A 27,186-nucleotide genomic window follows, 5' to 3' on the forward strand; every position below is an offset into this window, starting at 1 on the left:
GCATCCCTGAGACGACCACCCCCAATAACAGAGACAGAATATGATGCCAGACCCAACCTGGAGGGTGCCTTTTTGTGCAGTGCCAAGTGGCACATGGGCAAACACCACCCCATAAATGAATGCCTTCGGCTCCAATGCTTCCCCAGTGTCACATCACTGAGCAAACGGCGCGGGACAACATGGGTTGGAAGAGCAGAGTGTGACTTACTGATGAGAGGTTCTCGTCCCTCCGCCTGCCCTGGCTGTGCCGGCTGATGAAGGATCGCGCAGAGAGTTTGTAGTGGTTCAGCAGACATGTGATCACCACCACCATCACCATCATCACCACCACAATTATGATTATCTGTACAAACTCCAACTCCGCTGCAAGAGAGAGAGAGACACTTTAAGCCACCAGAAAAAGCAGCATTAATTAAGCACAAGAATTAACGTAGCCAAGACACCAATGACACCTGCATCCTTCCCCCATAAAGCTCTCACATATACCTATGTGGGCTCTGTATGCTTTGAACCCAACTACTTACTAAAAATCTCATTAATTCACTTCTTCATTGCCACAGAAAAGTCTCTAGGGGGGATCTTTAAAAACAATCTACAAAGCAGGGTGTTTCCATGCTACCGTGCAGCCAGGACTTCCCAAAGCCCTCCCAGCTTCAGTCTGCAGGATGTCCCCTCTGCCGGGTACAAAACCAGCAGCATCTCAGTGCTGAGCGTGCCTTGCTCGGGGCCATGGAGCCAGGAACTGGAGTAATTCATCCTAATGAAACAATTTAGCTAAATGCAAGATAAATTTCTGCAATTCTCTTCCCATCACCACCACTCTTTCCTCCATGGAGGACCGGACTGAAATCCTCCTCGGCACACCCTTGCACAGGCACGTGTCCGCTCTGTCACAAGGGTTGGACAGTGGCACAGGGAGCCCATGGCACAGCACAGCAGGCACCGGCGTGGGCAGCCCCCTCCCTCTGACGCCAGCCCATCTGCCACAGGGTGCAGGCAGGGAGACCTCCTGCTCTTTGGTGAGATGCCAGACGGCTGCGACATGGCTGCCCATGGGGGCCACATCCCGGAGCTCCAGACATCCCTCAGCTCAGGGCTCGGCCAGCTGACAGTGGCAGCTTGAGTGGCTTGAACTGGCATAAAGGAAAACTGCCAAAAATCCTCCAAACAAACAAGAGCAAGCAAACAGACTGTCCAGTTAACTCCGGAGCCACTTGGCAGGAGGCAGTAAGAAGTCGCTCCTAAAATTTCCTAAGGAAATAATTCCTCACACCTCTCTGAGGCTATGGAAAATTGAGTACTGCAGGCAAACGTAGCACTGGGGTCATTATTTCCATGCACTTGGCACCCAGAGAGCAGATGCCATCCCTGAACCACTCAGTCGCTCCCCTCAAGCCCCCTCTTGCCCAGGACCGGGCAGTAGCAACTCCAGTGCTCATCATAAAGGAGGAGCCAGATCAGCAAAATTCAATCATCCTGGGGATTTAAACTTTGTTTGCTTCTCAGTAGGGACAACTATAAAATCCAGTTTTGGAAAGCTGTGCCCTCAGCTATCACAGATGCTGCCATCTGTATTTTATCTACACAGACACACACACGTATATATCTGTAGATACATCGGAAGCCACATCATGCCTCAAAGGGCAGCATCACACCGCTCGTACCAGCTGGGGTGGCTTCTGCTGAGTCAGGCAAATTTAATTTTGTTTTTTTAATGGAAAGTTTTCTCCTGGCAGGTGGTATTTAAGTGCCAGTAAAAGCAAATAAATGTCAGGAGAACAGTCCAGGTGGTGAGCGCTGCCAGTTACCTGGGAGCTCATTCTGCTAAACAGCAGCTATTTCTGCCATTGCCCAAAATGCGTAACCAGCTCTGCCCCACCACCTTCAAAAAGCAGAATTATGCCTTGAAAGCAGGAGCCTTGTCTGTCACTTCAAAGTTAGATGTATGAATGACTTGGAGCCCATACCCTTACAGCACCCCTAAAACGCAGCTGCCTCTACAGTGTGAGATTGCATGTGGGGTAGGAAACATTGCAAAGGAATTCTGCCTTAAAAATGCCTTTTAGCTAAAGGCATCTTCTTAAAAAGGAGCTTCTGGGTCTTTCACAGCAATCCCAGCAAGGTGCCCAAATGCCACTGCGAGGGGAAGATCCTGGAAAAAAATATGTTCCCAACAATTTACGATTCAGCCCCAAAGGAGCAGCACAGCTTGCCCGTGGGAACAATGGGTGACCAGACACAAGAGCTGCCATGGGTGCCCTGTGCTGGAAGAATGGGCTGAAACAGGAGCTCATTCCGTCTAGACACAAATGAGATTGACCAGATACACAAACGCGCCAAAACTTAAAAGGCTGGGAAAAGAGGATGATGCAAAACCATTAAAAAAAGGCACAGTGTCTCTTCCCATGTCGCCCCCACCACATAGGAGTGTCCCTGCACAGCCCAAAGGCACGTCCAGTTCCAGCTGCACCCAGAGGCACCCAGAGCATCCCTGCTAACCTCCAGCGCTCAAGCAGCAGGGTGAAGCCCCAGAACCCCAGCCAGCCATAGCTCCCCTGGGTGCTCTCCAGGCCACGCACAAAGCCAGACCCCAGGGGGGCACCAACCCAGAGCCTCTCTGCCTCACCTACACGTGGGCAGCAGAGCCCACAGACTGGAGAACAGCCACCCAGCTTTTTGCAGAATTAATTACAGAAAAGACAAACCAAAAAACAACCACAGTTTTTTAGGAAGATGAGTCAATTTAGCCTCAAAATGCAGCATGTGCTTTGGCCACGGTAAGAAAACACAAGAAAAAATATAAATTAAGCCAGTGATGGAAAACTTCCTTTTCTGTTGAAAGAGGTTATATTTCTGAAGAAAGCCAGGACCAAGGCAGCTGTAAAGGAAAGTTCCTTTCCTGGGACAAGAGGTCCCTTAAATGAACAAACAAGAAAAAACCACTCAACACATTTTCTATTTGGCTTCCTTGCTGAACTGTGCACGCTGCTTTGTGACAGGTGAGGTTTTGGCCATCAGGAATCGCTGTCCTATTTCCTTCCTAGGAAGGAGCACACACAAGATGTGTCATTTACAAATGACCTAAGCCAAGCTTCCTGCACACATGTACAGGCATATAATGAGCAGTGCCCGAAGCAGAAGAAAGGGTGGGAATTCTGTCAGGATCCAGGACAAAACACCGGCATCACATCCATCCCCATCCAGTCCTGAACGCTGGTTATCCCGGCTCGGGGACTGCTGTAATTGGGTGTTACAGAACAGTTGCCAAGGTAAGGCACAGTACGATTACCAGAACGAAGGGGACACTGCTCTCCCGCAAGGATGCTGCTCCTGCCCTATCTCTCCTGGTCATCTGGACAGGCTGGACCCCCCAGAGACCACAGGGTGAGGCCAGGAGGTGCAGGCAGTGTTTGGCCATGCTTCATGCCTTGCTCTTCAAACTCTAAATTGCGTTACTTCAACACGGAATCTAGTCTAAACATTACAGCCATCACACTGGCGTTGTCAGCAGAGGAGCGATTTTCGTATCTCGCTTTGTGGGAGGAGGGAGAACAATTAAGCTGCAAATTAACATTCTGTAAATGCGTTTGGTGAAATGTGTCTGAACGATAAAACCTGATCAGCTCCCCCCACTTGGACATACCAATGGCCTGACTCTTCTTTGATCTCTTTCGTTAGCATGGGGAAGCAAACAGCTCAATCGCTGCAGCGGAGCAGATCTACCCATGTCCTGCAACACAGATGAGGGCTTGAGCATTTAAGTACCATATATGAGAAATGTATCTGCCCCTGTCTTCTTTGGTGGTGCTGCTGAAATGAGAACTTCTTCCCAATGCTGTACATATACATGAAGTGGCCAAACCCACCAGGAACCTCCGCTCTGCACCAGGGGAGCGCAGGGAGGAGCAGAGGGCAGCCGGTGCCCAGGGTTCTGCTCTACCCCAAGCCCAGCCTGCGAGGAGCAGCACAGCCTTGCAGCACCTAGAAGCAAACACATCGCGTATGTTGAGGGTTTAATCCCAAGAATGCTCACATTGCCCAATCTGGCCTTTGGAAAAATAAAACAAAAAATCAAACCAAACCAAGAAAAGTCCCCACACACTCAATTTGTGCTTTTCAAGTTTCAAGAGACTCATACCCACTCGAGGCATCAAAGCTGCTGCCAACTCTCCCTCTGTTTTAACTTGTCTTCGTGGGCTTCATTTGCAGAAGGGGGAAACAAACCCCAACGCATTGAAAAGCTGGATATACTTGGTAAGATTTTATCCAAGCAGCTCAGTCAAACTAATGAAGAAAGATCATTAAAATCCCAAACTTTCAGTTAATACGTTATTCTACAAGTGCAATTCAGCTGCTATGCTAATAAAAAGCCTTTGGGGAATGAAAAACAAGCCAAACTGCAAAGCACATAATTTATAATTCTACTGGTATTCTTAAAAAAAACAACACACACAACAAAACAAGAAAAAAATACTCAACACATTTTGTATTTGGCTTCCTAATCATTGTCACTTTTCAATTAGAAGAGACCTCATTCCATTTCTCTCTGTAATTTTCCCCAAGGGAAGTGTTATAAATGCACTAGGCTTTACAAGATGGGCATATTCAGCCTCCAAATGCAAAGTAAGGTCACACTAATTTAATTTTGCATAATTCTTATTCCAGAACACATTTCAAACTAACAGGTTCAGACATCACATTGAAGTGACACAACCTGCTTTTCTGTATTTTCTGTCTAGACGCTGCAGCTCTGGGAGTTGGTCAGCATGCGTGCAACTGTTTTGCAACTAAGCATTTTTCCCCCAGATTCTCCTAATCCCGAAACTGGATATTCGTGATCAAGTAAAATCACTTGTCATGTCGTATTCTTCACGTTCGTTACTCACTTGCCACTTTAAACCACATGCGGCCTTGAAAGAGGGTTTCACAGTAGATTATAGCGTTACATTAAATGAATGATGGGAGGCTCCGCCACTTCCCGGAGCCTGCGGGCTGTGGCCGCTCTCCTGCTCAGAGGGTTTTTGGGGAAGGCAGCAGGCTGATGACCAGCCACCAAGACGGCAAGGGTCTGAAGTGTCTGAAACCTGTTCAAACTGCAGCCGGTGCTGCTGGCGGAGGTGCAGGGGCACCTCGGTGGCACCTCAGTGGCACAGCTCCTGGGGCACACAGCCCCGCTCCTCCCACCCAAGACCACACTCAGGGCTTGACAGCAGCAAGGTGCCACCTCGGAGCTTCCTCAAGTGCATACGAACAAAATACTTGGCACTCACGGGTTTAAAATTCATTAGCGTTTCTGCAAGGAGGGAGAGCTATTTGAGTCAACGGTGACACGGGGAGCACCGAGCCTCTGCGCACACGCAGGCGGTTCACAGCGGCCCCAGGGGAGGGGAGGCTATGATACACTTCAAATGTATTCCCTTACTTTTTACAGCTAAACTACAGTTCATAAAATGCTTACGATAAACTTTATTAATGCTCTTCCTCCCACATAAGAGTATCACTGCTGAAGATAAATGCTCCAAAGCACTGGCATGTATAAAGAGGGGAAAAAAACCCCAAACACCTGCATTCTGCTGCAATTACAGGTACTCCCGCTATCATTTAAAGTGGACAGAACAACTTTCAAACAGGATCTCAGCCAAGATGACCTTTGCTTTCAGCTGGGTATTAAGACACATCTGCAGATCAAAACAGTTATCTATAAGCTTCAATTACAATTTCTATATATATTGGAACTGCATATCGTGTGAGAAGCAATGAGAAGGAGAAGTGAAATTACTCAGGAGATAATGGCTAAGCTGAACAAATGCACTAGCCACAATTTGTAAGAAAAAAAAGTTTAAAAAAATACGCCAGTCATCATAAATGCTGTGGTACACTGTACTAAAACCTAAGCCTGTTTTGCTGAGACAAAATTAAAGCAAGCGGAGAATCCCCTGCAGAAACTTTGCTTCTCCTATGTTCGCTTTCATTTCCTCTGGGTATTTTTACCATTAAAACCCCCTTAGCTCTGACTCAAAACATTGCTGGGACACTTCAAGCACGATGAGGCCAATCACAAGCTCACACAGAGTATCAAAAATATGCTTTTCGGGGTGTGGAAGAAAAACTGCTGTTGCTTTCACACTCCGGTGGACATCAGCCTGGTGTGAGGCAACCCAATGCCCTACTTCACACCAGACGAGGAGACAGCTCCCAAGCAAGCCTCGCTGCTGAGAGTTCCTGAGCCATCAGTTAACCTTTACCCAGGACAGATGGGATATGCACTTCAGCTTCTGGATTCTCCTGTGACAGTCCCTCAGCATCACAGCCCCATTATCACTCATTCCATTAGCATTCTTTGGGAAAATACATCTAGAACTGTGTTTCGAGGTTGCTCCACATGCCTGACAGAAAGGAGAGCTGGTAAGAGGCAGGCAAATCCCTCACCAGGCTTCGGGAGGGTTGGGCACAGCCTGCTGCTATGGGGGAACTTCCAGTGTTGCTCCAACATCCGCAACAGCACAGGTCACAGAAAAGGCAAAATACTGGGTTTAAAATGAAAGGTAACTCCAGTGGTTTCCCCCAGCCTAGAAACTAATGTGAAAAGCAGAAAAATCTAAAAGGAAGTGAGTAAGAGTCAGGGAGACTAAAAAGGGGCTGAGAACAATGCAGACCGTGCCGTTTCAGAAGTTTCAGAGAACTGTGGAAATAGTATTTCCCCCTAAATCTCTGCTGTGCCACCACCACTCACACGGACCTTTGCTCCCAACAGCCCAGCTCCTGGCTGGGCAGGAGGGGTGCTGACCCAGCCCCGGGTTTTAGCCCACAGCAGCGCAGGGACTGTCTTGTTGAAGACCCTCCACAAACACCTGCAATCCAAACTAAGAGAGTCCTTGTCTATGCTGGGACATTACTCTGCAACCCAGCTGTATGGAAATTTCCAGATTGGCCATTTTCCACCATACATAGAGACTACTTTTAATTAAATGTCACTTACGTTCCCAGAGAAACATCCTGTAAGTGCTTAACACAAGAGCCAAGGAACCCCGCTGCGCATTGTGCCTTCATCTCTGGTCTTCACTTTCCCCAAGACACTTACAACATTTACACCAAGACCGAATGGGATCGTTTTGCACAGAGATTCCTCCTGCTGCCTAACAAGCCTCAATAAAACACGCAGAAACAGAGTGAGACTTTTCTAACTTTCCTCTTCAAGTACAAAGAGATGTAATGAGGTCTTGCACAAATCTGGGCAAACCTGGTCTTGTGCATCCTCCAGAAGACCCAGGCTAAGGATGACTTTTAATGGCAGGTACCTTGAGCTCCCTGGCCCCATCCTGCCCCTGCAGCACCCCAACCACCCCAGCGAGGTCTTAGAGCCAAGCTTTGGCCACAGCAGTAGAGCCATTATAGCCTCAGGCAGCAGAGCCACAGCCTGTGAATGAAGTCAATGCACAGATATAGGGGGCTGGCATGGGGAACGATGTAAAGGTCCCTAGGAAGCCAAAGAAGGTAAGCAGCTGGAGCACAGCTTGTCACAGGAGATGCACCATAGCAAGGCAGAGGATTGCTCACCCTGACCCCAGGCACCTAGCTCAGCTGCCAAGCAGTGAGCCCAGGCTCCCGGCCCTCCACCGCAGAGGGACAAAGTCTTTCCCCGGGTCACTCAGCCCAGGAACGAGACCCTGCTCTGACTCTGCCTTGGCTGAGGAACCCAGTTCCTCCCGGGACTGCAGAAGGAGCATGGCCCTTGGTGCAGGCATGGAGCCAAAGAGCTCATCAGGGTACAATTACTGGGCACAAACCTATTGTCATGAATGGGGAACCCACAGCACAGGGGATGTGACCCCTCTGCCAGCGAGCAGCCCTTGGGTGAACACCTGCCTCCTGTGGGGTGACAGCAGGAGACCTATTGACACCGTGCAAAGAGCTAGGTGATGCTCAAGAGAAAGTGAGAAAAGCATCTTCCTTTCTGCCCCCAAAGCCTTGCTCCAACTGCGAGGCAGCACTTTCTGCCCCTCAGCGCGCACGGCCACCTCATGGAGCGCCTGCGGTTATTTAGGGAGCCTGGTTCACGCAGGTGACTCAACACTGTGATTCAACAGATTCCGGTCGAGAGCCTGCAAATGACGTGGCGTGGGGCACCTTGGTGGGGACAATCCCACAGCAGTGCCTGGTGAGCAGCACCAGCCTTCAGCACAGCCCCCGGGGACTGGAGACAGTCGGGCCATGTCTGCTTCTGAAGCTTATGAGGTCTGTAAATGAACTGCTGCCTACCGTTAGCTAAATATGGTGGCACTGTAATGTCACGCCGCATGTCCCAGCTTCTTCCATAATCCTTGGGGATTTAGGATAAGTTCACTGACTGCAACGCCCGGTCCTCCATGCATCCCCTTCACTCACCAGAAAGGAAGGTCTTTATACACACACACACACACGAGTCTTTCCAGACACAGCAAAATTAACCAGATGAATTAATGAAAAGCGTTCACAAATCTGCAGCGAGCCCTTTCATCCCCAATTTTCCATTAACACCTCTGATATCCACAGAGCTGCCCTGGCTGCATGACTTAGAGCAAGACACAGCAGAGCTGCACACAGCCCCAACCACAGTTCCCTCTCCTCCCAATTTTCTCATCTTTTCATCCACCCCCACCCTTGGGTATCTTCTGTTTGAACAGGTTCCTTGTAGCCCTTGATGGCAGCGCTCTAGTTACATAAAAAAGCATGTAAAAGACAAATAAGGGTGCCGCTACTTTTCAACTGAGCACGTGCAGATGAGTTTATTCAAGAGTAATCAGGAAGGTGGTGGGGAGAAGTGTCCAAATCAGACTGGCACTGGCAATAACTTGAAGCTTGGTGATGAAAAGCATCCATGTATCCTTCCTCCCTGCCTGTGATTCCCCAAATTCTGCACTTAGAAGCTTCGTGGGACACCAAGCAGGGATGCCGAAGGATTTCAGCCAAGAACAGTTTCAGGCTAGTAACCTTAAAGGCTTCTCAACAAGTCTGCGCAGCTCCTCGAAGAGCAAATAGAAAACTAGTCTTGGAATAGGGGTGGACCAAGGTCCCCTTCTTCCAGCATCAGTAAATATCTGTCAGCACCCAAAACCTGGGCTGTTTCATTAGCATTCTATAGCGAGCATCCTTCTCGGCCACTGGTCCAGAGGTCCCTGCCTGCTCCCCTACCCACCCAGGGGCTTTGACAGGCAGGAGGATACGACCCAGCATTTTCTCCAACAGACCTGGGCTGCCGTCTTCGCACGAAACTCATTGCCAATGGGTAGGCAGAGACACTGCCTTAAACTAGAAGTGATGGGTCTGACTTTCAGCAGTTCTCAGCACCCACATCTCCGGCCGAAGGCAGCAGCAAGGGCAGGGGCTTGGGCACCAGCAGTGCTGCAGAGGAGGCGGAGGAGGAGAGACACCCTTATCCATTCTGTCAGCTACTTGACAGCCCGCCCTGCTCCCCTCCCCAGTCTTTGCTGACATTTCAGAGCACCACAGCTTCAGCAGTGCCCAGAGGCACCACTGAGAACAAGGAGACGCACAAGGACAGTCCTTGCCATGCACAGCTGAGAGCCTACCGCTACCTTGCATGCCCCAATAATTAGGGCACAACACAAGTCCTAATCACTTTTGGAAAATGAAAGCTGAGGACACCCTGTACCGCCTCACTTTACACACACTGACACACCGCCTTTTGCAAGCAGAGAACCAGAAAGGCCAGAGCTGACATTACTGAACCGGTCTGCAGCAGGCTTGGACCAAAGCAAGGTCCACCGAGCTGGGCTGATGTCTACCCAGTCCTTGTGCTCCGTTTAGAGCCCTGCCTGCCCCAGGAGCATGCATTTTTGCCTGCTGGCTTCGAGCATACTTTCAGAGAGTAGAGGATAGAAGTTACAGCAAAATTTGGGCACACTCTGGAGCAACATGTGGCTCCCTGGAAGGACCCGAGGGTTAAAGTCAGCAGAATCAAGTCCAGCCAAATCGTGGTCATTATGCCAGATGCTCATCAAAGCCTCTGTAAAAGGATGTGGGTTAAGCAACGTAGCCAAAGAGTGGACCTCATTTTTTCTACTCAAGGCTAAAGAATGTGAATTTGAGAAGAGCCATCTGAATCTACTCACCCTTCTCAGCTATGATTTTATAGCAGGGAATAAACTCAACTCCTCAGTGAGCAGCTGCAGGGGCTCGGACTCTGCAGCATCCCACAGCAGAGGCAGCAGGGTCAGCGCTTGGGACATGTCTGACAACAGTTCCTCGTCCTCTCCTGTCCATACATACGGCATGGAGGAAAATACCTTGGTACAGCAGCAACACAGCCCAGTGCAAGCAGCTCTGCCCTGGCACATCCTTCCCACCCTGCTTGGAAAAGGGACATGCCCATTATGCTAAACATTACATTTGCACTGCTCTAATTTAAGCAAGAACCAAAACAGCTCCAGGCAACAGCTGGAATCCAAAGGCTGCCAGAGAGGGTGCAGCACCGAACACTGCTCCTGGTTTACAGAGACCATTTCATCCACCAGATGCTGAGCTCCACTCGTTAAAGAGACCAATGTTCTCTCTCTCAGAGGCCGTGGTCAGGGAAGAAGAGATAAAAGAGCAAAGAACTTCAGATGGCAAATTACTCACCCTCCGCCGCTTGTCTGTTAGGTCATCTTAGAAACAATCAGACCAGCGAAGTCATTACTGCAATATTCCTGCATTAGCATCTGCTACATTTATCTTCTAAATAATACCTCCATAAAACCACAAGCCCATCAGATTGTCAACAACTGTATTTGTTTACAAGGCAGCACGGAAAGTACTGGAGATAGACACAGAATATGATCTTGATACTGATATTGCCACTGCTAGCACTCAGCAGCAGCATCTTGAAGATGGAGCTGCAGCAGCAACACGAAGGCATCAAAGAGAGCAGGATCAGGCCTGTGACCACAGGCAGCTGGGAAGAGCCCATTGGATATGGTCCTGCTTCATGCATCATCAGTAAACGCTGAACTGCATTTCCAGGTTCAACATGGCCTGTTCTGATGCAGCAAGCAGAAGTAACGCTGTGCAAGCTAGCGATGGCAGGCTGCGAAGGGGGCAGGAGGGCAGAGAGCAAGTGGGACTCAGAAAAGGAGCCAGTTTGAGGAAAAAAATTGCTGGAAAATGGGTGATGGGGCCCCAAGAAGTCACGTTCATAGCGTCAATCCGTGGGCCATAACTGTGCATTTCATATAGTTAGTTTTCTCCATTTGCCACCCTGGGTAATCAAGCATCACATCCTCTGAGTCACTGGCAAAGGATGGCCTCATCCCACACCCCCACCCCCTTTTTTTTGTGTGTTTTAAAGGAAATGCCTCCATATCATGCTTGCAGCAACGGAAGTATCAGACTGGTCAGCCCTCAGAAAATACTTCAGTCCTTCCAACACAGTAACTGCCCTGATCACACCATCGCGCCTGTTTTTAAAAGGTGACCTTCCCGAGCTAGCACGGCCATGGTGGCAGCTGCGGGGACCGGGACCTGCATTCAAAAGCCAGAAGGGCAGGATCAGCACAGCAGCGCTCAACTTTTACATGGAAATTGCAAACGTGAGAGCTGGAGTCAGCAGCTCTCTCAGCTGGGACACCTCCCGGCTCTGAGCAGAGACCTACCAACTGGAGACTGGTTCAGAGAAACTCCTGAAGACATTAACCAGCTCCCTCAGAGCAATGAGAGCTAATGAGGTTCTTTGGGACACTCAGACTCTATAAAATCTTGCACGAGCCAACCCCTCCGCTCCCTCTTTGTGCCTATTTCTCTCACCCTCCCCTTTTCCAGGATTTTGCGACCATGTATTTTATACACAGTCAGCCTGATCCCAGCCTGCTGAGATGACTGGAAGGAGTACATTGCTTTTGAAGTTACTCCCAAGGGTAAGAACAGCTAAACTGGATTAAAAGAATAAAGTAATTCTGATTTTGCACTTAAAAGATAGGCAAATTTGCTTGCTGACTAGAAAATGCCAAGCAAGGCTCATGGCCCACCAAGCTGAGAACAACCAGAGTATCTCCTGCTCCCCAAGAGGCAGCACCACGGTGTCTGGCCAAGACAACATTTGGGGCTGGGGTGAGGGCAGCACCTCACCTGCCACCTGGAACACAAGCATCCAGAGAGGGACACAGGAGCAAGAGTTTACCATTTGCAATCGTAAATAGCATGAGCAAGAAAAAAAAAATTAGAAAAAAGCGAGTGAAAAAACACCGTACACACTATCCAGATCAAACCCTGCCAGCCGACCCGGAAAGACCAAAGAGGTTTTGTTTGTCAGGGGTATTTCTACAGCTAGTAAAAATAAGCACATTAATAAGTAAGTATTTTCGTATATCCTGGAAACACTCCTGATCAATATGTGGCTTGCTACTGTAGAGGTTGTTTTTTTTCCTTCCACCCAGCAGAAACTCATGACAAAGGAAAGCACATCTCATTTATGAACTTAGCTATAAATACTTTTGCTAACTGCCATTTAGGAATTTCATTTCCTGCTTGAGCAAGTCCTGTTGAAAGAGGCAATTACCAAATTTGTTTCTAGTTATAGAAATAGATGTTTGTCGCTGCCCACATCTGTTTCGACAGACAAATTGCCAGTTGCGGACGCTCCAAGGAGAGCAAGTGCTCTATCCAGGGAGGGCTTTGCCACCTCTCCAGAAAGCTAACAGCAATTACAGGGATTGGGTTTCCGAATCCAGCGCTGTCTGAGCCCTGTCTCCCACTGCAACGGAGCTGCCTCGCACCGACAGGGCACCTGCAGCTTCACAGTCAGCCACAGCCACCCGCACCGCGTCACCTGGTGCACACCACCGACCTGCCCACCCTGCTGTACCTGCTCCCCCCTCCTGCTGCTGCGGAGGCACTAAGGAATATGCGTTTCATTAGTCACCAGGCCCATCAGAACAAGGCAACTTCAATTCTGCAGGTCACAAGGATCCCATACGCTGCATTTGTTGTGCACACAGAGAGGAAGGCAGCAGCAAAGCATCCTCCTTGCTTGCAAAGCAGTGAGATGGCACAGGTTCTCCCGCTCTGCATGGGACACCCCACTGTGAAACAGCCAGCGGTGCTGGCACAGTGGCACGGGGATGGAGGTCTATGGCTGTCATCGGCACGGACCACAGTCTCTCCCAGCTGAACACAGTATATACCGAGTTCTACCAGGTCTCCCTGCCCAGTGTCCTCCCTTTCCACTTCCCTCCACCCTGGCTGTCTAGAAAGTTTCCATTTCCACATATTCATGGGAAAACCATCCATCAGCCAATTCCCAGCGTGGTGAGCCACAGCCCCGCCAGAGCCAGCTGCGGCTCAGGTGCCCCAGTGCCAGCACCCAAACCCTGGCATAGTGCCCAGCAAGTCCTGCGGGACCCGCGCTCCAGCAGCAGCACCCGGAGAGGGACACAGGGACAAGCAGCAGTGCCCATGCCACCTTGCCCCAAGCACGACACCCACGGACTCACACCCAGTGCCGGGATGTGGCAGCAGCACAGCGAAGCCACTAAACGTCACAAGCCGTGACTGGGGAACCTCTGCTCCTCTGGCATTTTTCCTGTGTGAATCAATACGTGGCTCCCCACACACCACCTCACTTACCAACTCTCCTTGCAATCTGGGAGGGATGCGGGGGGACCCAGCCGTGCCCCCAGCCCCAGGCCACGGCGCTGCAGCTCCGCCGGGGTCTCCGGGCCACGTGCTCCAGGCAGCAGCACCAGGGGCTGCCCGGACACAACACCCACTTGCAGACGGGTGTCGAAACACAGGTTAAGCAAGTTGGCCAAAGCCACACAGGGCTGTAACACACCGACGGGGCTGTAACTGCCACCGGATTTCCTCAGCCCTGCCCAGGGCCCATCAGCAGGACACCTCTCCCTCCTCCGCCTATTCTTAAGTGCCGTTATCATCCGTATGATTTCGCAGCTTTTGCTTACAAAAGGAGCGACCTTTCACAAGACAGATTACACCCATGGAACGAGGACAGTCTTAAGTTACAGAGATAATTATGCATTGCAGAAACAAATATGCAAAACGCATGCAAATGCAGACACGCACACCGTGTTTGGTCACTGCAATATTCCAGTTCAGTTCTTGCCCCGGTCCGAGCACCACCAGATGGGAGTGAGTGCATGTGCGTGCTCACACAGAGACGTGAAAAAAAATATTTATATTTATACACGCGCACACAGCAGAGCGAATGGGGGAGGTGAGTAAAAACGCCCCAAATCTGACAAAAGCAGAAGCAATAAATGTACTTGCACCTCAGCTGCAGCAACAGCCTAAGGAAGGTCTAACTCCCACAGCAGGTCGCCGGGAAGGCACCGTGTTGCGGTAGTTTTGCGGCGGTTTTGCGGTAGTGCGCGTCCATGCCCGCACCAGGCCAGCGGCCCCGCGCCCCGCCCGGCTGCCCTGGCTCAGCACTGTCGGGTTCGGAGCGCAGCACGGAGCCGGGTTCCCACCCCCACCCCCCCAATCCCCGTCCCCTGGCCCATCTGCGGCCCCTCCCGCCCGCCCCATCGTGCCCCGCACCCCGTCCCGTCCCGCGACGGCAGATTGATGGCGCGGGGCGGAGGCGCAGAGCCGCCCCCCGGGTCAGCGCCCACAATGGGGCCGGGGGCGGCCCGGGGAAGGGGCGGCCGGGGGCAGAGCCCCCCAGCTGGGCCAGCCCCGCGGAGGCGGCTCCTGGCCCGGGCCGGGGCTGCGCGGCGGCGGGAGGAGCGCGGCAGCTGCCCCCGCACGGGGCCGCAGGGCGGCTCCGGGGGGACACTATTGGGGGGGGGGGGCACGGAGGGGCGGATTATCCACGGACACCGCCTGTCCCCTTTTCACTGCATTTAACAATAAAGCAGTAGCTATAGCAACGGGGTTAATTAATGCATCTCATTTGCATAACTAAAACTCCGAACCCATTCAAACCTTGCTGATATTTTCATTCTTAAACCCGGCCCGCAAGTCTGCGCTCCCCCGGCCCGGGGACCCCCGGGCACGCAGCCCCCCGCCCGCCTCCTGCCCCACATACCTCCAGCCCCCCGACAGCATCAGCGCTTGCCAACATGCAGGGGGAAGAGAACAGAAACACGGGGGCTGAAGCGCCCTTCAAAAAATAAAACGGGAGGAAAAAAGTGATTTTCGGAGATGGAGGAAGCAAAGCGCATTCCGAGACAGGGGGGTAAGGAGATAGGCAATGTGGAGGTTTCAGACTATCGTATAACCAGAGGGGGAAATGTCTTCTCACCACAAACATGCATCTGCATGATGTCTAGACAGTCATAAAAAGGGCAATTAAAGTACTGCAGGCTGCAGTAAGCTAATGTCTCCTCTCCCAGTCTAAACAGTTGAAACATACTGTACTAACTTCGGAAAAAAATATATATAGGATAGAGAAAGTCAAGTTTGTAAGGAAAAATGTTTTGAAATTCAGTTCTAAATAAGCCAGTAAATTAATTCAACCTTGTCACATCTTTGCCTTATAACATATCAAATATTCCGCCTGCGTCCTGTCTAGACTGCGATAACAAAGGGCATTTAAAGCCCTGCAAGATGCGCTGACAGAGTAGCCATTTAAAGATGCAGTATTGCTTTCTCCATCTAAAACGATTTGTCAGATGGAGTTAAAATGAAAATGATAAGTAATCACTCTGGTTCACAACCATTTCAAAAGACAAAAACCACAAAAACCTCATAGCTCATAGATATAAATCCCACTAAAATCATTCCAATGTATCATTCCAGTGGGATTTGTTTGGCCTCTTTTTTTTTTTAAATGGCATTTGCTTATTTTTTTTATTTTGTTAATCTGAGATGTCACTAGCTTTTTGCAGCACATGCATTTCTAAACAGCAGTGTATTAAGTTCGAAAAAGCCAGCTCCAAGTATTAATTGATTTATCGATATAAAGTGATGACTTGTGGAAAGACACTATTATAACTCCAAGGGTTAATAATGAAAATGATTTTTTTCATTTTTACTTAAAAGCAAAAGCATAAACTATCTCACATGAGAGAACTAGCTGGTCTCCATCACTGACACAGTTCAGCCTGGTCAGTCACTGTACTCGGGAGAGCAAGTTAGAAAGTTAAAGCAAACTGCGCGTGTGCACAGCATGGGTTTTTTACTGAGAAAGGAGTTTTCTGGAAAAAGCAAAACCAGGTGTAATCCTGTCTAACACAAGAAAAATTCTCCTCCCTTCCTGAGCTTTATCCTTGGAGAACATAAATCTCCAAAAAACCCAAATACACAAAATAGCTGATCTGGCTTCACAGGAGAGCGAACGCTGCCCATGACAGAGCAAGCGCCCGCAGGCCTACAGCCACCCTACAAACAGCCACGTTCAACAAAGTGCAAGACAGGCTCTTAAAGATTGTTTTGTTGTGACATGGCAGCATCAGATGCCCAGGTGAGGGAGGGGGACCAGGGTGTGCCCAGCCCCGGGTCCACCCGCACCATCCAGTCCCTCCCAGGGGCGGGGGGCACAGTGTGGAGTTAGCCCTGGAAGTTCAAAACCAGGTTGACTGCAGCTCCTCTCCACTCCTCACCCTACAGCATCCCACCACCACCTCGTTTGCACCTCCCTCTGTCTCCCCACCCTTGTTTCTTAATTATTATTTTAATAAGACTGTTTCCAACTTCACTGTTCATTCCGCAATAGCCCAAGGGCTACAACTGTTCATTAGACAGAATTTCTGCTTTAATTGCACTGACACAGATGTGTAGGTTATCTGGAAGAAATTACTAAAATGAGCAGTAAAGAATGGGGCTGGATGCTTTTCCTCCCTTATGGAGAGTGTAATTTAACATTATTCCATCCCACGCCCCATACAAGCAGCATCATTCGGAGCACTGCGGGTTTGCAGAATTAACCCTACATTGCTCCCGTGGCCACGGTGCGTACAGGTGTGCTTTGCTCCCCACGCCGCACTAGGGTTTCCACAGGGCAAAAAGCGCAGGTTTGCCTCTGGGGGCTGCAGAGCTGGCACCAAGGGTGTCCCACACCCCCCCGACCCACTGGGCTCCGCAGCGCAGCCCCTCCACAGATGCAGGCAGCAGAGTTCTGCAGCAGCCCCACTGTCCTAGGAGAGGTTAGCCCAGCTAACCTGGCTCTCCACCACCACCAGTGGGATGGCCCACGTCCCCCCTGCATCCTCCAGGCAGTGCAAGTCGGTGATGTTCACCCGCGAGTGGAAGTATCCAAGACCCAATAAAGCTCTAGGGAAGAAGTTCAAGCCTTGACCTGACCATAACTCATGGGTTTTGCCATAAGGATAGAACAAGGTCCCAGGAACGCTCAGCTGTGGGCACCCTGCGTGCCTCTGTTGTCACGGCTTTTGGCGACTCCAGAATCACAGCGGCTCGGTGAGATATGGAGCACCAAACACTGGTGCTGCCCGCAGTGCCACCACTGCCCAACAGCCCCTGCCCATCCCAGCACCACAGGTGCCAGGACTGGGGTGTAAAATGGGCTCCCTTGGTCCCCCCTTACCCTCTGCAAAGAGATAAATCACCAGGCATAGAAAAACTTCACTGCTTCTGCTCAACAGCATCCAGGCTTTGAACCCGCCACGGTTCTGCGGCTGTCAAATCAGCCATGGCGTTTACATGAACTTCCTCTGCAATTCACGTTGGCCAGAGCCAGACACATAATGGCCTTGGAGTCACGGAGAAGGAGCCGCCAGTGTCACCTCTACTTAAAAGCTCTATTTGAGCTTCATACACTCATTCTTTACACAGACTACGTATGCACACACAAAATGCAGAAGCAAACCAGATCCAGAAGCATTTCACTTTACCAGGAGCGCTGCCTAATAACGATTTCAGGTTTTGGCTCACTGTTGTTACTTAACAGATTTTAATTCAATAATAAACGTATGACCCTGCCAATTTTTTGTTAAGCCTTCTTGCCTGGAAGAAAAAAAAAAAGAAAAGTAAAAAAGAAAAAAAAAGAAGAAGAAACCATGCATGAAACTTGCTACCAGCTTATTTACTGCACCATTCCCCCCCCCCAGCAAGGGGTCACAGCACGCAGGCACCCTGCAGACCTGGCGAGGGTGAGGCTGCGGGAGCCCCCAGCCAGCCGGGGTGGGCTGCAGCAGGGGAACAAGCAGATGCACATCAAGGGTTCAAGTCCCATCTCTGAATATGTCTAAAAGCCATTAAAAATGTCTCCTTCAGCAAAACTTATCTTTGATTTAAGGGGGAGAGGGAGGATTTCACAAATGTTTCATGTCAAAAAAGTCTGCATTAAGGGAAAAAACGTTTCCTTTGTTGCTAGGGGACTTATTTGCTTTGTATCTGCTGAAAACCTTTAAAATTCCACCGTTGCATTTTAACAAAACCCCAAGACTGAAGCATCTAACGTACTAAAAAAAAAATCAAGAGACAGAGCACATCAGTTCCATCCTTCATTTTTAAGTACTTTGCTCAGGCCTGACTTCGTTTTGTATCTTGGTCCTCGATGCTTTTTGGCAGTTTGCTCTAGACTTACTGGCAAGGGCTAAAAGGTTTCTATTTAGCTGGTGTCAGCTGAGCATCTGTGCCTGCAAGAACTGGAGTGGCAGTGATCCTGACTGCATTTCAAAAGCACATTTCTTTTTGGGAGCTGACACAATAATTTTAAATCTGGGGAGTCGGGTGACTCCTTCCAGGAGGCTCTGCTGCAGTCCCAAGGGGAGTGCCCAATTCCAGAAAGGATTCCTGACCAGTGGAGGGAAAAAGAGCTGGGAACGCTCCCTAACCTGTGACCCTGATAACAAAAGGCAGGGAGAGCGTCTAGACCTTCAGTCTGACGGCGAGTGAAGGCGAGTATTGTGCTGCCGGCACAGAGGGGCTGCCTCAGACAAGGCAGGCACACAGGCGCTGCGGGACGGGAGCAGCGATGCAAACCCAGCTGCAGCCATCGCCCCCCAAACGCACCAGGCTGCTGAGGGAGGGAGGCCACGGGCAGCCCACCCTCCCTAGCCAGCGCTGGGGTTAGCCACGGCTCTTGGGGCAGCTCCCAGTTCCCAGTGCAGACGAAGGAGCTCATTGGATTTCCAGCATGACTGGCCCTGGCTTTCCCTTTGCTTCCATGTATCCTCACACTCCCAAATGCAGCCATCCTGCAATTCCAGCTCCATGAAGCTTGCTAACAGGAGACAGCAAAAAAAATATGCTTCCTTCCATGGAGCCTTTATTTTCTGCTTTCTCTGTCTGTCTTGCTTAAAAGGGGGCAAACCAAGACGTTCCCTCTCCGCTAAGCCTATAGATCAGCTCAACAGTCAGAAAAGTTGAAGCCAAAACCCAGCTCTGCCACGTATTCCTTGAGTGACCCTGGACGAGCCCCTTGGTTTCTCAGCCTTGTAGGTCCCCACAGATGAAAATGCAAATACCCCAAATAAATGCTAGAGCTAATGGCAGGTTACTGCCAGGGAACTGCACGAAGAGAAAACAAAAGACCTATTAAAAGCTCTCCTTCCTTTCTGCCAGAACGAAAACACTATTACCCAGTACTTAAAAAGATGCATTAAAGGAGAGAGATCAGCCGGGGGTTTAAGGACACCGCTGGCAGAACAGCAAGGGGAAGCGCTCCCGGCCAGCCACCCACCATGCACCCCGTGCACCCTCAGGACAAGGTTTCCCCGGGGGTGCTCCCATGCCCCAGCCATGCCCTTGGCCATGCCCTTGGCCATGCCCTTGGCCATGCCCTGCCTGTGCCGCTGCGGACAGTGGGAGCAGCACCTGCCCCAAGCAGTGCCGGCAGGCAGCGGGGCTGGTCCCACACCGAAACACACCAACCCGTAGGTCAGAACTTCTGGCAAAACAAAAATAATCAGTTTCGCTCTTCCCAAAGGAAAGACAACTACCTCTTAGAAACCAGGTTTTCTGCCAGATGTGCTCCAGCCCAGCTGTACAGACAGCAAAATCAGAGTGATCCACATGTACAAAGCTGGTGGCACTGCTGTGGTACCACCCCAGCCATCAGCATCACTCCACAGGGACCCACAACCCTGGGCACAACCAGCAGCCACCTCAGCCAGCTGCAGGGGATCCTCCTTCCTTGTGCCACCCCCCAGGCTGGACCTGTGGAGTTATAGCCTGAAGCCAAGCAAAACCAGCCCCGGCAGCTGAGATAGTTTATATCACCATTAAAAGCCCACTCTCTTCTGATGAGAGGAGAAGTATTAGCAGCTGGTGGCAAAACCACAGCACTAAGAACAAGCCAGGAGTTACGTTATCTTGGTAGCCACTTGATACCAATCCTTCACCAACACACCCTGCCTCATCCATACCTTTCTACCTGTAAAGCAGGTGAGGGACAGGGAGCTGCATCTCCCCTGCCTCCATCACTTCTTACCCCATTTCCAAACATCACCCCTCCTGCAGCAACTCCTTCCCCAGAGCACCCTGGCACCAATGCTGCCTGCAGAGCTGGGAGCTGCAGCAGGACGCTGCGTGGTGGCACCAGGGCGAGATGCCATGCACCTGCAGTCTCAGCGAGGTTGAGCCCGAACTTCCTCGCAGCTTGGCACCCGCCATGGCAGCAGCTCATCTTCTGACAACTGCATGTGATTTATTTTTGGTACGCAGGCACTGGGAGACTGAGAGATCCTACATTGGGATTTTATCAGCAGAATGCAGCTATGGAAACAAACCCATTTAGACTAATATAACAAAATGCCCACAACATAAAAATAAAAGAACGATGCACATGGGCATTTTCCCAGGGGAGCACTGCAGTGAACACAGAGCCTGACCCAGCTTCTGGGAAATGGGGGAGGTCTGTGTGTCCACCCCAACAGAATTCCCTCAGACCTCTACGAAATCAGCAGACCACGCATTTTCATCTAGTTATGTATTTTGCCTTATGAATTTTGTTTTGTGAAAACCCTCTACCCTGCCCTTTGATTTTAAAGAGTTCAAGGACTCCTCCTACATCAGATGAGTGGCTCCTTGCTGAGGGCATCTCCCCTTCACCCTCCATACTCATTCCTAGCCACCCCCTGCAAAAAGCAGGACAGCCACCACAAAACCTGGCAGAAATCGCAGCCTCCCTTTTTGCTCCCCGTGGGGACAGCAGTGCCTAACCATGCCCTGGTGCACAGCTCTGGGCAGAGGCTGTGGCTCAGCCAAACCGATCCCCTCTCAGCAGGCAAGAGAGATCCACAAGTCATTTATAGATATTCAAGAGTCTGGCATCCACACCAGAGACATCTAGGAGTTACCTAGAAGATGCTGGAACAGTTTAAAAACCCAAGGAAAAAAAAAAAAAACACAATGAAAGCTAAACCTGCCTTGCTGTGGTCTCGGATGGTGCTCCCTGCCCAGGGTTTGTGTTTTGATCCCTGTGTGCAGGACTTCAGCCCAGGCAGCATAGGGATGGGCAGGGACATCTCTCCCCAAGGGTCCTGACTTCGCAGGCAGGACCCGGGCATTCCGTGAGGAAGCGGGTGGTGGAGGTGGTGATGTCTGGCAATACTGGCCCAGGCTGAGGCTGCACGCAAGGATCCAGACAACAAAGGCGAGGCAAAAAGCCATCTGATAGAGGCAGCCCCCTCTGGCAGACCGTGGCTTTCAGAAGCCAGGGGAGACTTTCTGGGCATGCACTGATGTCTGCAAAGACAGCCCCTCGCTGGGAGCACCAGTAAGCTAGCAGCAAGGTCGCTACAGGTTGCTACACCATACTCCAAATAGTATCCATCTAGTAAGATTAAAAAACCTCAAAGAGTAAGGGAGTTCAGCAAAGGAGCAAGCAACTGGAGACTACAGGGAACAACTCTACAACAAAACCCCAATATATTTAATTTTATGTTATTTATATTCTAAGAAAACTGCATGTTCTCACATGCATCTTTGCCTCCCTCCCTGAGGCACAAACATACACACAAAATGAGACAGGGAAGACCAGGGAAAGCAGGAAGAGCAGCACAACAAGAGCACATCCCCACTCACACGCTTTCCTAAATCACAGGACAAGAAAATGGGTGCAAGTTTTACAACAGTCAAGCAACAGCAAACACCTTTTACTAGAGTGAAAACACCCCGAGCTACGCTGCTCAGAGCAGCATGACACTGGTGCTCTCTCCATCCACCCAGCTTATCTGCTGAAATCTGTTGTTTAAGGCATTAATATAAAATAAATAGAAAAAAATCACTGACTGCTGCAGGACAGTTTCCCTACAGACTGGTGTGAGTGTCCCAGCACCCGGGCTGCATCTGCCCTGCATCCACAGGCTGCTCTCAGCCTGGGGCTCCTGCTGTTCCCCTGCCTGATGTCTGCACCACAGAACGCTGCTGGTGGGACTGGTGGTGTCTCATGGCTTTTTTGCATAAGCAAGGACTATGGTACTGTGCAACCAAATTCTGCCATCAGGCTTCAAATAAAACAACCGAAATAATTCTTTTTTTGTCTTGTTTTAGATTATGACTTTCACTAATAGATGCTTGATAAAAGCCTAATGAATGATTTGTAGGCATTACAAGCACATTAAAGATCTGAGCATGGTTATAAGCCAAGGTCATAAACTCTATTGACTTCCCAGGCTCTGTAACAATTGATTAGCCATTTATTAAAATCGTTTATTCACCACTTGTTAACACTTTATTTAGTCTGTTCTCCCCCAGCAGGCTTGGGACACCACATTTGAGCAAAGGCGCCTTACTTTTGAGGTACTCTCATAAACTCAATTCTAAACTGAGAGACCCATAAATATTACAACAGTGTCTTTTTAAACCAGCAAAGGCTCTTTTGCAAACAGGTTCAGCTCAAATCCAGCAGCCTGGTTCCACGGGGCTCCCGACATCTGGTTTTGTCTGTTCTGAACACGGCAGCCCCACACTCGACAGAAGTCCAACATGCCATGTCTTAAAAAGATTCAGGTTGTCAAATTACTTTCACAAAATACAGTGAAAGTTTTTTTTTCCTTGATGTAATGCTGCTCATTAGCTTCCCAGAGTAACAGCAAAAGGAAGAGTGCTCATGCTTAAAAAGACATCGGCTTTTGAAGCCGTTTCTACATTGAACTGCAGAAGAAAAAAAATTCCATCCGGGATTACCACAGTGCAGCCAGCTACTGATAGACAGAAAATATCAGGTTTGCACAATCAGCCTCTGAAGACACTGCTGCATCCCCGTCCGCACCCCGAACAGCAGGTACCTGCTGCTCTCAGGGCAAGGCAAGGTACCACCTGTTCCGTCAGGCGAGTAACCAGGGTGTTTATAGTACAGCAGCTGCAATCATGCAATCAGCCTTCATAATTAGATCTTGGCAACTCTTGAAATACTTCACTTACCCAGTTTACCTGGAAAGGTGCGACCTAAACATTCAGTGCCTGGAGACATTTGAAAGAAAACAGAAAGCATCCGTCAGTGATGGCAGCCACCTCCGACCGGCTGCAACACACACCCCAGCTCCCCTCCTGGGGTCCCATTCTTTGAAGAGCTCCCCCACAGCCAACCGTGGTTGACACCTGCACCCAAGCCCACCACCTCCACAGTAGCCAGGAGTACCAAAAGCACTACAAGCTGGGTGTCATGACCCCCAGTAACAACCCATGCTTCTCCCACACCAGAAGCTGCAGCACGAGGTCCCATTCCTCTCTGGCCACGCCACTGCACAGGCTCCCTCGGGTCCGCTCTCCTCCAGCACTCGCGGCCAACTCGCCTGATGACATGCCGAAGCCTTACAAAGGTTTGCAAAGTTTTGGGGATCGCTCAGCCCACCCCAGAAGCCTTCCTGCCACGTCCAACGCTGCTAGACCACCCATCCGTGGCCCCGGGCAGTGCTGCATGTTTCAAAGGCTATTTGCCATGGGCTGCCCCCCTGCAAACACACGCAGCTGAGCCCCAAGGGCTACTGAGCCACAGCGAAAGCTGTGGGAGTCCTGACACCCCACCCCAGCGGGGAGCAGGGGCTGCAGGGTGCTGAATAGGAAGGACCCACAGCAACACCTCACACAAAACCCCAGATGCAATGCCCAGTAGGTGGATTTTCAAAGCAGCAAAGAGTTTGGATTAAAATAAAGACAGCTCGTGACCTCCCTCTCGCCTGTCAGCGAGCTGTGCGCGACTCTCTGCAGAACTGACGGGCTGATGGGACAGGGACCCCCAACCACCCCGGCCCAAGCTGGGCACCTGACGCGCCGCCAGGCACTGTCGGAGGGGTGAGCACACTGCAGCCCCGCTGGGGATTCTGCAGGGACAACCCACGTACTGGATGTTTTTATGAAGCCCTTAAGAGCTGTCTGTCACTGATAATGGTTAATTGGTACTAATTAGTACCTGCCACAGTCTGATGCCAAAGGCCTCCTACTGGCCTGTAAAAGTGGCCTTTAACTGGAGACCAAGGGAGGCTCCCAGCTGCACGCACCGCCAGCCCAGGCTGCCTCACCTCGGGCGCCCACGCACGCCGCGGGTGAGCAGGCTGGGGGGCTCCTCACTCCCCGACAAAGCTTTAAGAAGTTATTTCCCATGCACCCAAGAGAACAGCGATAAGCAACTTTTTCACCCCAGGAAAAGACGAAGGGGTCAGCGAGTCGCTGTAAATTACTGCAGCAGCTAAATACCCCGGGATCCGCCGGCGCGGCATCAGCTCTCTGATTTTGAGTCGGGCTGGTTTAGAGGAAAAGTTCAGATGTATCACAAATCAATGCCGTGCGTGCGGGAGGCACTCAGAGTGACCATGACGTGCGGCGCCACCTGCAACCCAGAGCATCCCGCGCATCCCTGCCGCAGGTGGCACCAGCACCAATCCCACGGGAAAGGAATGGCAGCCAAACACCAAGGGCCCAGCCAAACACCAACAAGCAGCAACGCATGGTGACCCCCCCTCTCCTCCTCCTCTTCCTCCTCTTGGTCAGCTCCTGCACAGAGCCCAGAGAGGGGTGGCAAAAGGAATGAAAGGCCTAAAAGAAGACTGGAGGCGGAGAGAGGGGTGGGAGGCCAAGGGAAAAGGAGAGGCTGAGAAAAAGCGGGGGCTGAAAGGGGGTGGGAGGTTCACAATGGGTAGGGGGGCAAAAAGGGGTGGGAGGCAAGAAAGAGATGGGAGGCCATGGGAAAAGTAGAGGCTGCCGAATACTGGTGGCAGAAAAGGGGTAAGGGGCCAAAATGGAGTGGGGGGGCAAAGGAAAAATAGAGGCTGGGGAAAAGTGGAGGCTGAAAACAGGTGGGGGGCAAAACGGTGTGCAAGGCCCTAAAGGAGTGAGAGGCTGAACAGGCACAGGAGGCCGAAGGGAAAGTAGGAGCTAAGGAAAAGTGGAGGTCGAAAAGGGGTGGGAGCCCCAAAAGGGGTGAGAGGCCAAGGGAAAGGTAGAGGCTGAGAAAAAGTGGAGGCCAAAAAAGGGTGGGAGGCCAAGGGAAAATCGCAGGGTGAGGAAAATGGAGGTGAAAAACAGGTAGGAGAGCAAAACGGCATGGGAGGCCAAAAAGGGAAAACTAGAGGCTGAGAAAAAGTGGAGGCTGAAAATGGGTGCAGGGCCAAAGGAAAAGTAGAGGCTGCAACAAAAGCAAGAGGCCAAAAAGGCCTGGGAGGCCCAAAAGGTATGGGAGTCCGAAGGGAAGTCAGGTGTTGAGAAAAAGAGCCTCTGTGCCTGCAGCTGGCCAGATCAGGATCAGCTGTTCTCCGGTTAAATTTCCAAAAGGGTGGAAAGGAGCCGCCGTGCCGCACCGGCAGCCCCGCAGCACGGCCATGCCCCGGCACGCTGGGCACATGGCAGCTCCCCCGGCTTTGCCAACAGCCCGGGATGTGTGGGAGAAGCCAGCCTGAACCCTCTCAAGTCCTGCAGGATTTTAGGACGCTGCTTCTCGCCTCTCTCTGAGCTTGCCTGGCTCTCGACTGTTCACTTTGGCCTTTTTGGTTCAGCCATGCATTTTGCCATCTTTTTAAATGTAAATGAGAATTTGCACTTAAAAGTCAGTGCTTTAACTTGACCAGAGCCACACTCAGCTCTCCCTCCTTCCTCCACAGATGTATACATTTTTATTTTTTTTATGCAATCGGCAGCCAGGAAGAGATGCAGGAGTGGCTGAGCAGTCGGCACACACTCCCTGTGGATCAGCGCCCCGAGCACTCCTGCAGCCACAGCCCTGCCAGAAGACTCCACGCGAAGGGCGGCTCACGCTGTCTGCCTACCAGCAGCAGCAAGGAACCAGTAATTATACTGGCTGGACCAACACCTGCTAGTGGTTTTGTCTTACACTGTTTGTGCAACGCAACAGGCTGCCAACAAAACAAAGATTTTACTTAGTCTAAACAGGTGAAAACATGAAACAGGGAATGGAGCTGCCACGCTGTCCCACGATGCCTGTGTGCAACACATGCTGGAAAATTATTTTTGGCTTAGTGTGAAAGAAAGCTCCAAAAGCAGGTAGAAGCATTGCATGCACTGAAACAACAAGTCTTAGCCGTGGGAGGAGGGAAGAGGACTGCCTGTAACCAGAGGCCAGTTCCTGGGCCCAGCCTCACACAGTGGTGCAGGGCACCGGGATGCTCTTTGCTGGGCTGCAACACCAGCACCAGAAAGCCCAGCTTGCTGGCAGCACAGACAGAAGAGTCCCGCTGAACTGGGCATCCCACGCGGAACAGCACGCAGGACGCAGGACGTGGCAGCCCTTGCCTGCCCAGGGCTGCCTGCAGGTCGGAGCTGCTCCCAAAAAAGCAGCGAGTCACTGTAGAGCAGAAGCGCCCATTCCCGCACGGGCAGGGGACTGGACCCCGCACGGTGTTTCTCACCCACAGCTCAGCAGCGAGGTGGGGGCAAACACCCCAAAGGACCAAGGGCAAGGACCCTAAAGGAGCACTCGGGCCAGCCTCAGCTTTTGCTGCCTTTCTTCAAGGCAGGAAAGACATGATCAGTTCCTGACACCCAAGATACGCTCTCCCGTCAGCAGATGGGATTTATTGTAGATGATTCGTCCTGGAATAAAACCATCAGCCCCACCTCTCACAGCCTATTTACTGAAAGCCACTAAACATTAAACAGAGGCAAAAAGTGTATCCCAGCAACATCTGGAATGTATCCCTTCCTCCTTCCGCAAAAAAAATAAATCACGCCCTATTCTTTTTGAGAAAGAAAAGTGATTATATAGAATTATAATGCTGGAAGGAGATAGAGAAGAGCAGAGATTTTCTTTGAAATGCTGTTTGGACAATTAAAAAGGGACAGTTTTAAAGAAGCAGCAAATCCTATCTCAGCTTTTTCTACCCTGTCTCACAG

The 27,186-nt window shown here is 50.8% G+C and overlaps 1 protein-coding gene across 3 annotated transcripts in view; it reads right to left on the reverse strand.

Annotated features, from left to right (window-relative positions):
- The window catches only part of PMEPA1 (prostate transmembrane protein, androgen induced 1), a 52,305-nt gene that overhangs the window by 12,263 nt on the left and 12,856 nt on the right, over positions 1-27,186 (reverse strand). For 2 of the 3 annotated variants that reach the window (XM_080403964.1, XM_080403963.1), the window contains exons 2-3: positions 23,266-23,304; positions 209-363 (exon numbers count right to left, since the gene is read on the reverse strand). In XM_080403964.1, coding sequence (XP_080260090.1) covers positions 209-363; positions 23,266-23,304 — 194 coding nt within the window. The remainder of the gene's footprint in view (positions 1-208; positions 364-23,265; positions 23,305-27,186) is intronic. The other variant, XM_080403965.1, reaches the window with a different exon arrangement.

The sequence above is a fragment of the Falco punctatus genome (genome assembly GCF_963210335.1).
Source record: "Falco punctatus genome assembly, chromosome: 10".
NCBI classification, from domain to species: domain Eukaryota; kingdom Metazoa; phylum Chordata; class Aves; order Falconiformes; family Falconidae; genus Falco; species Falco punctatus.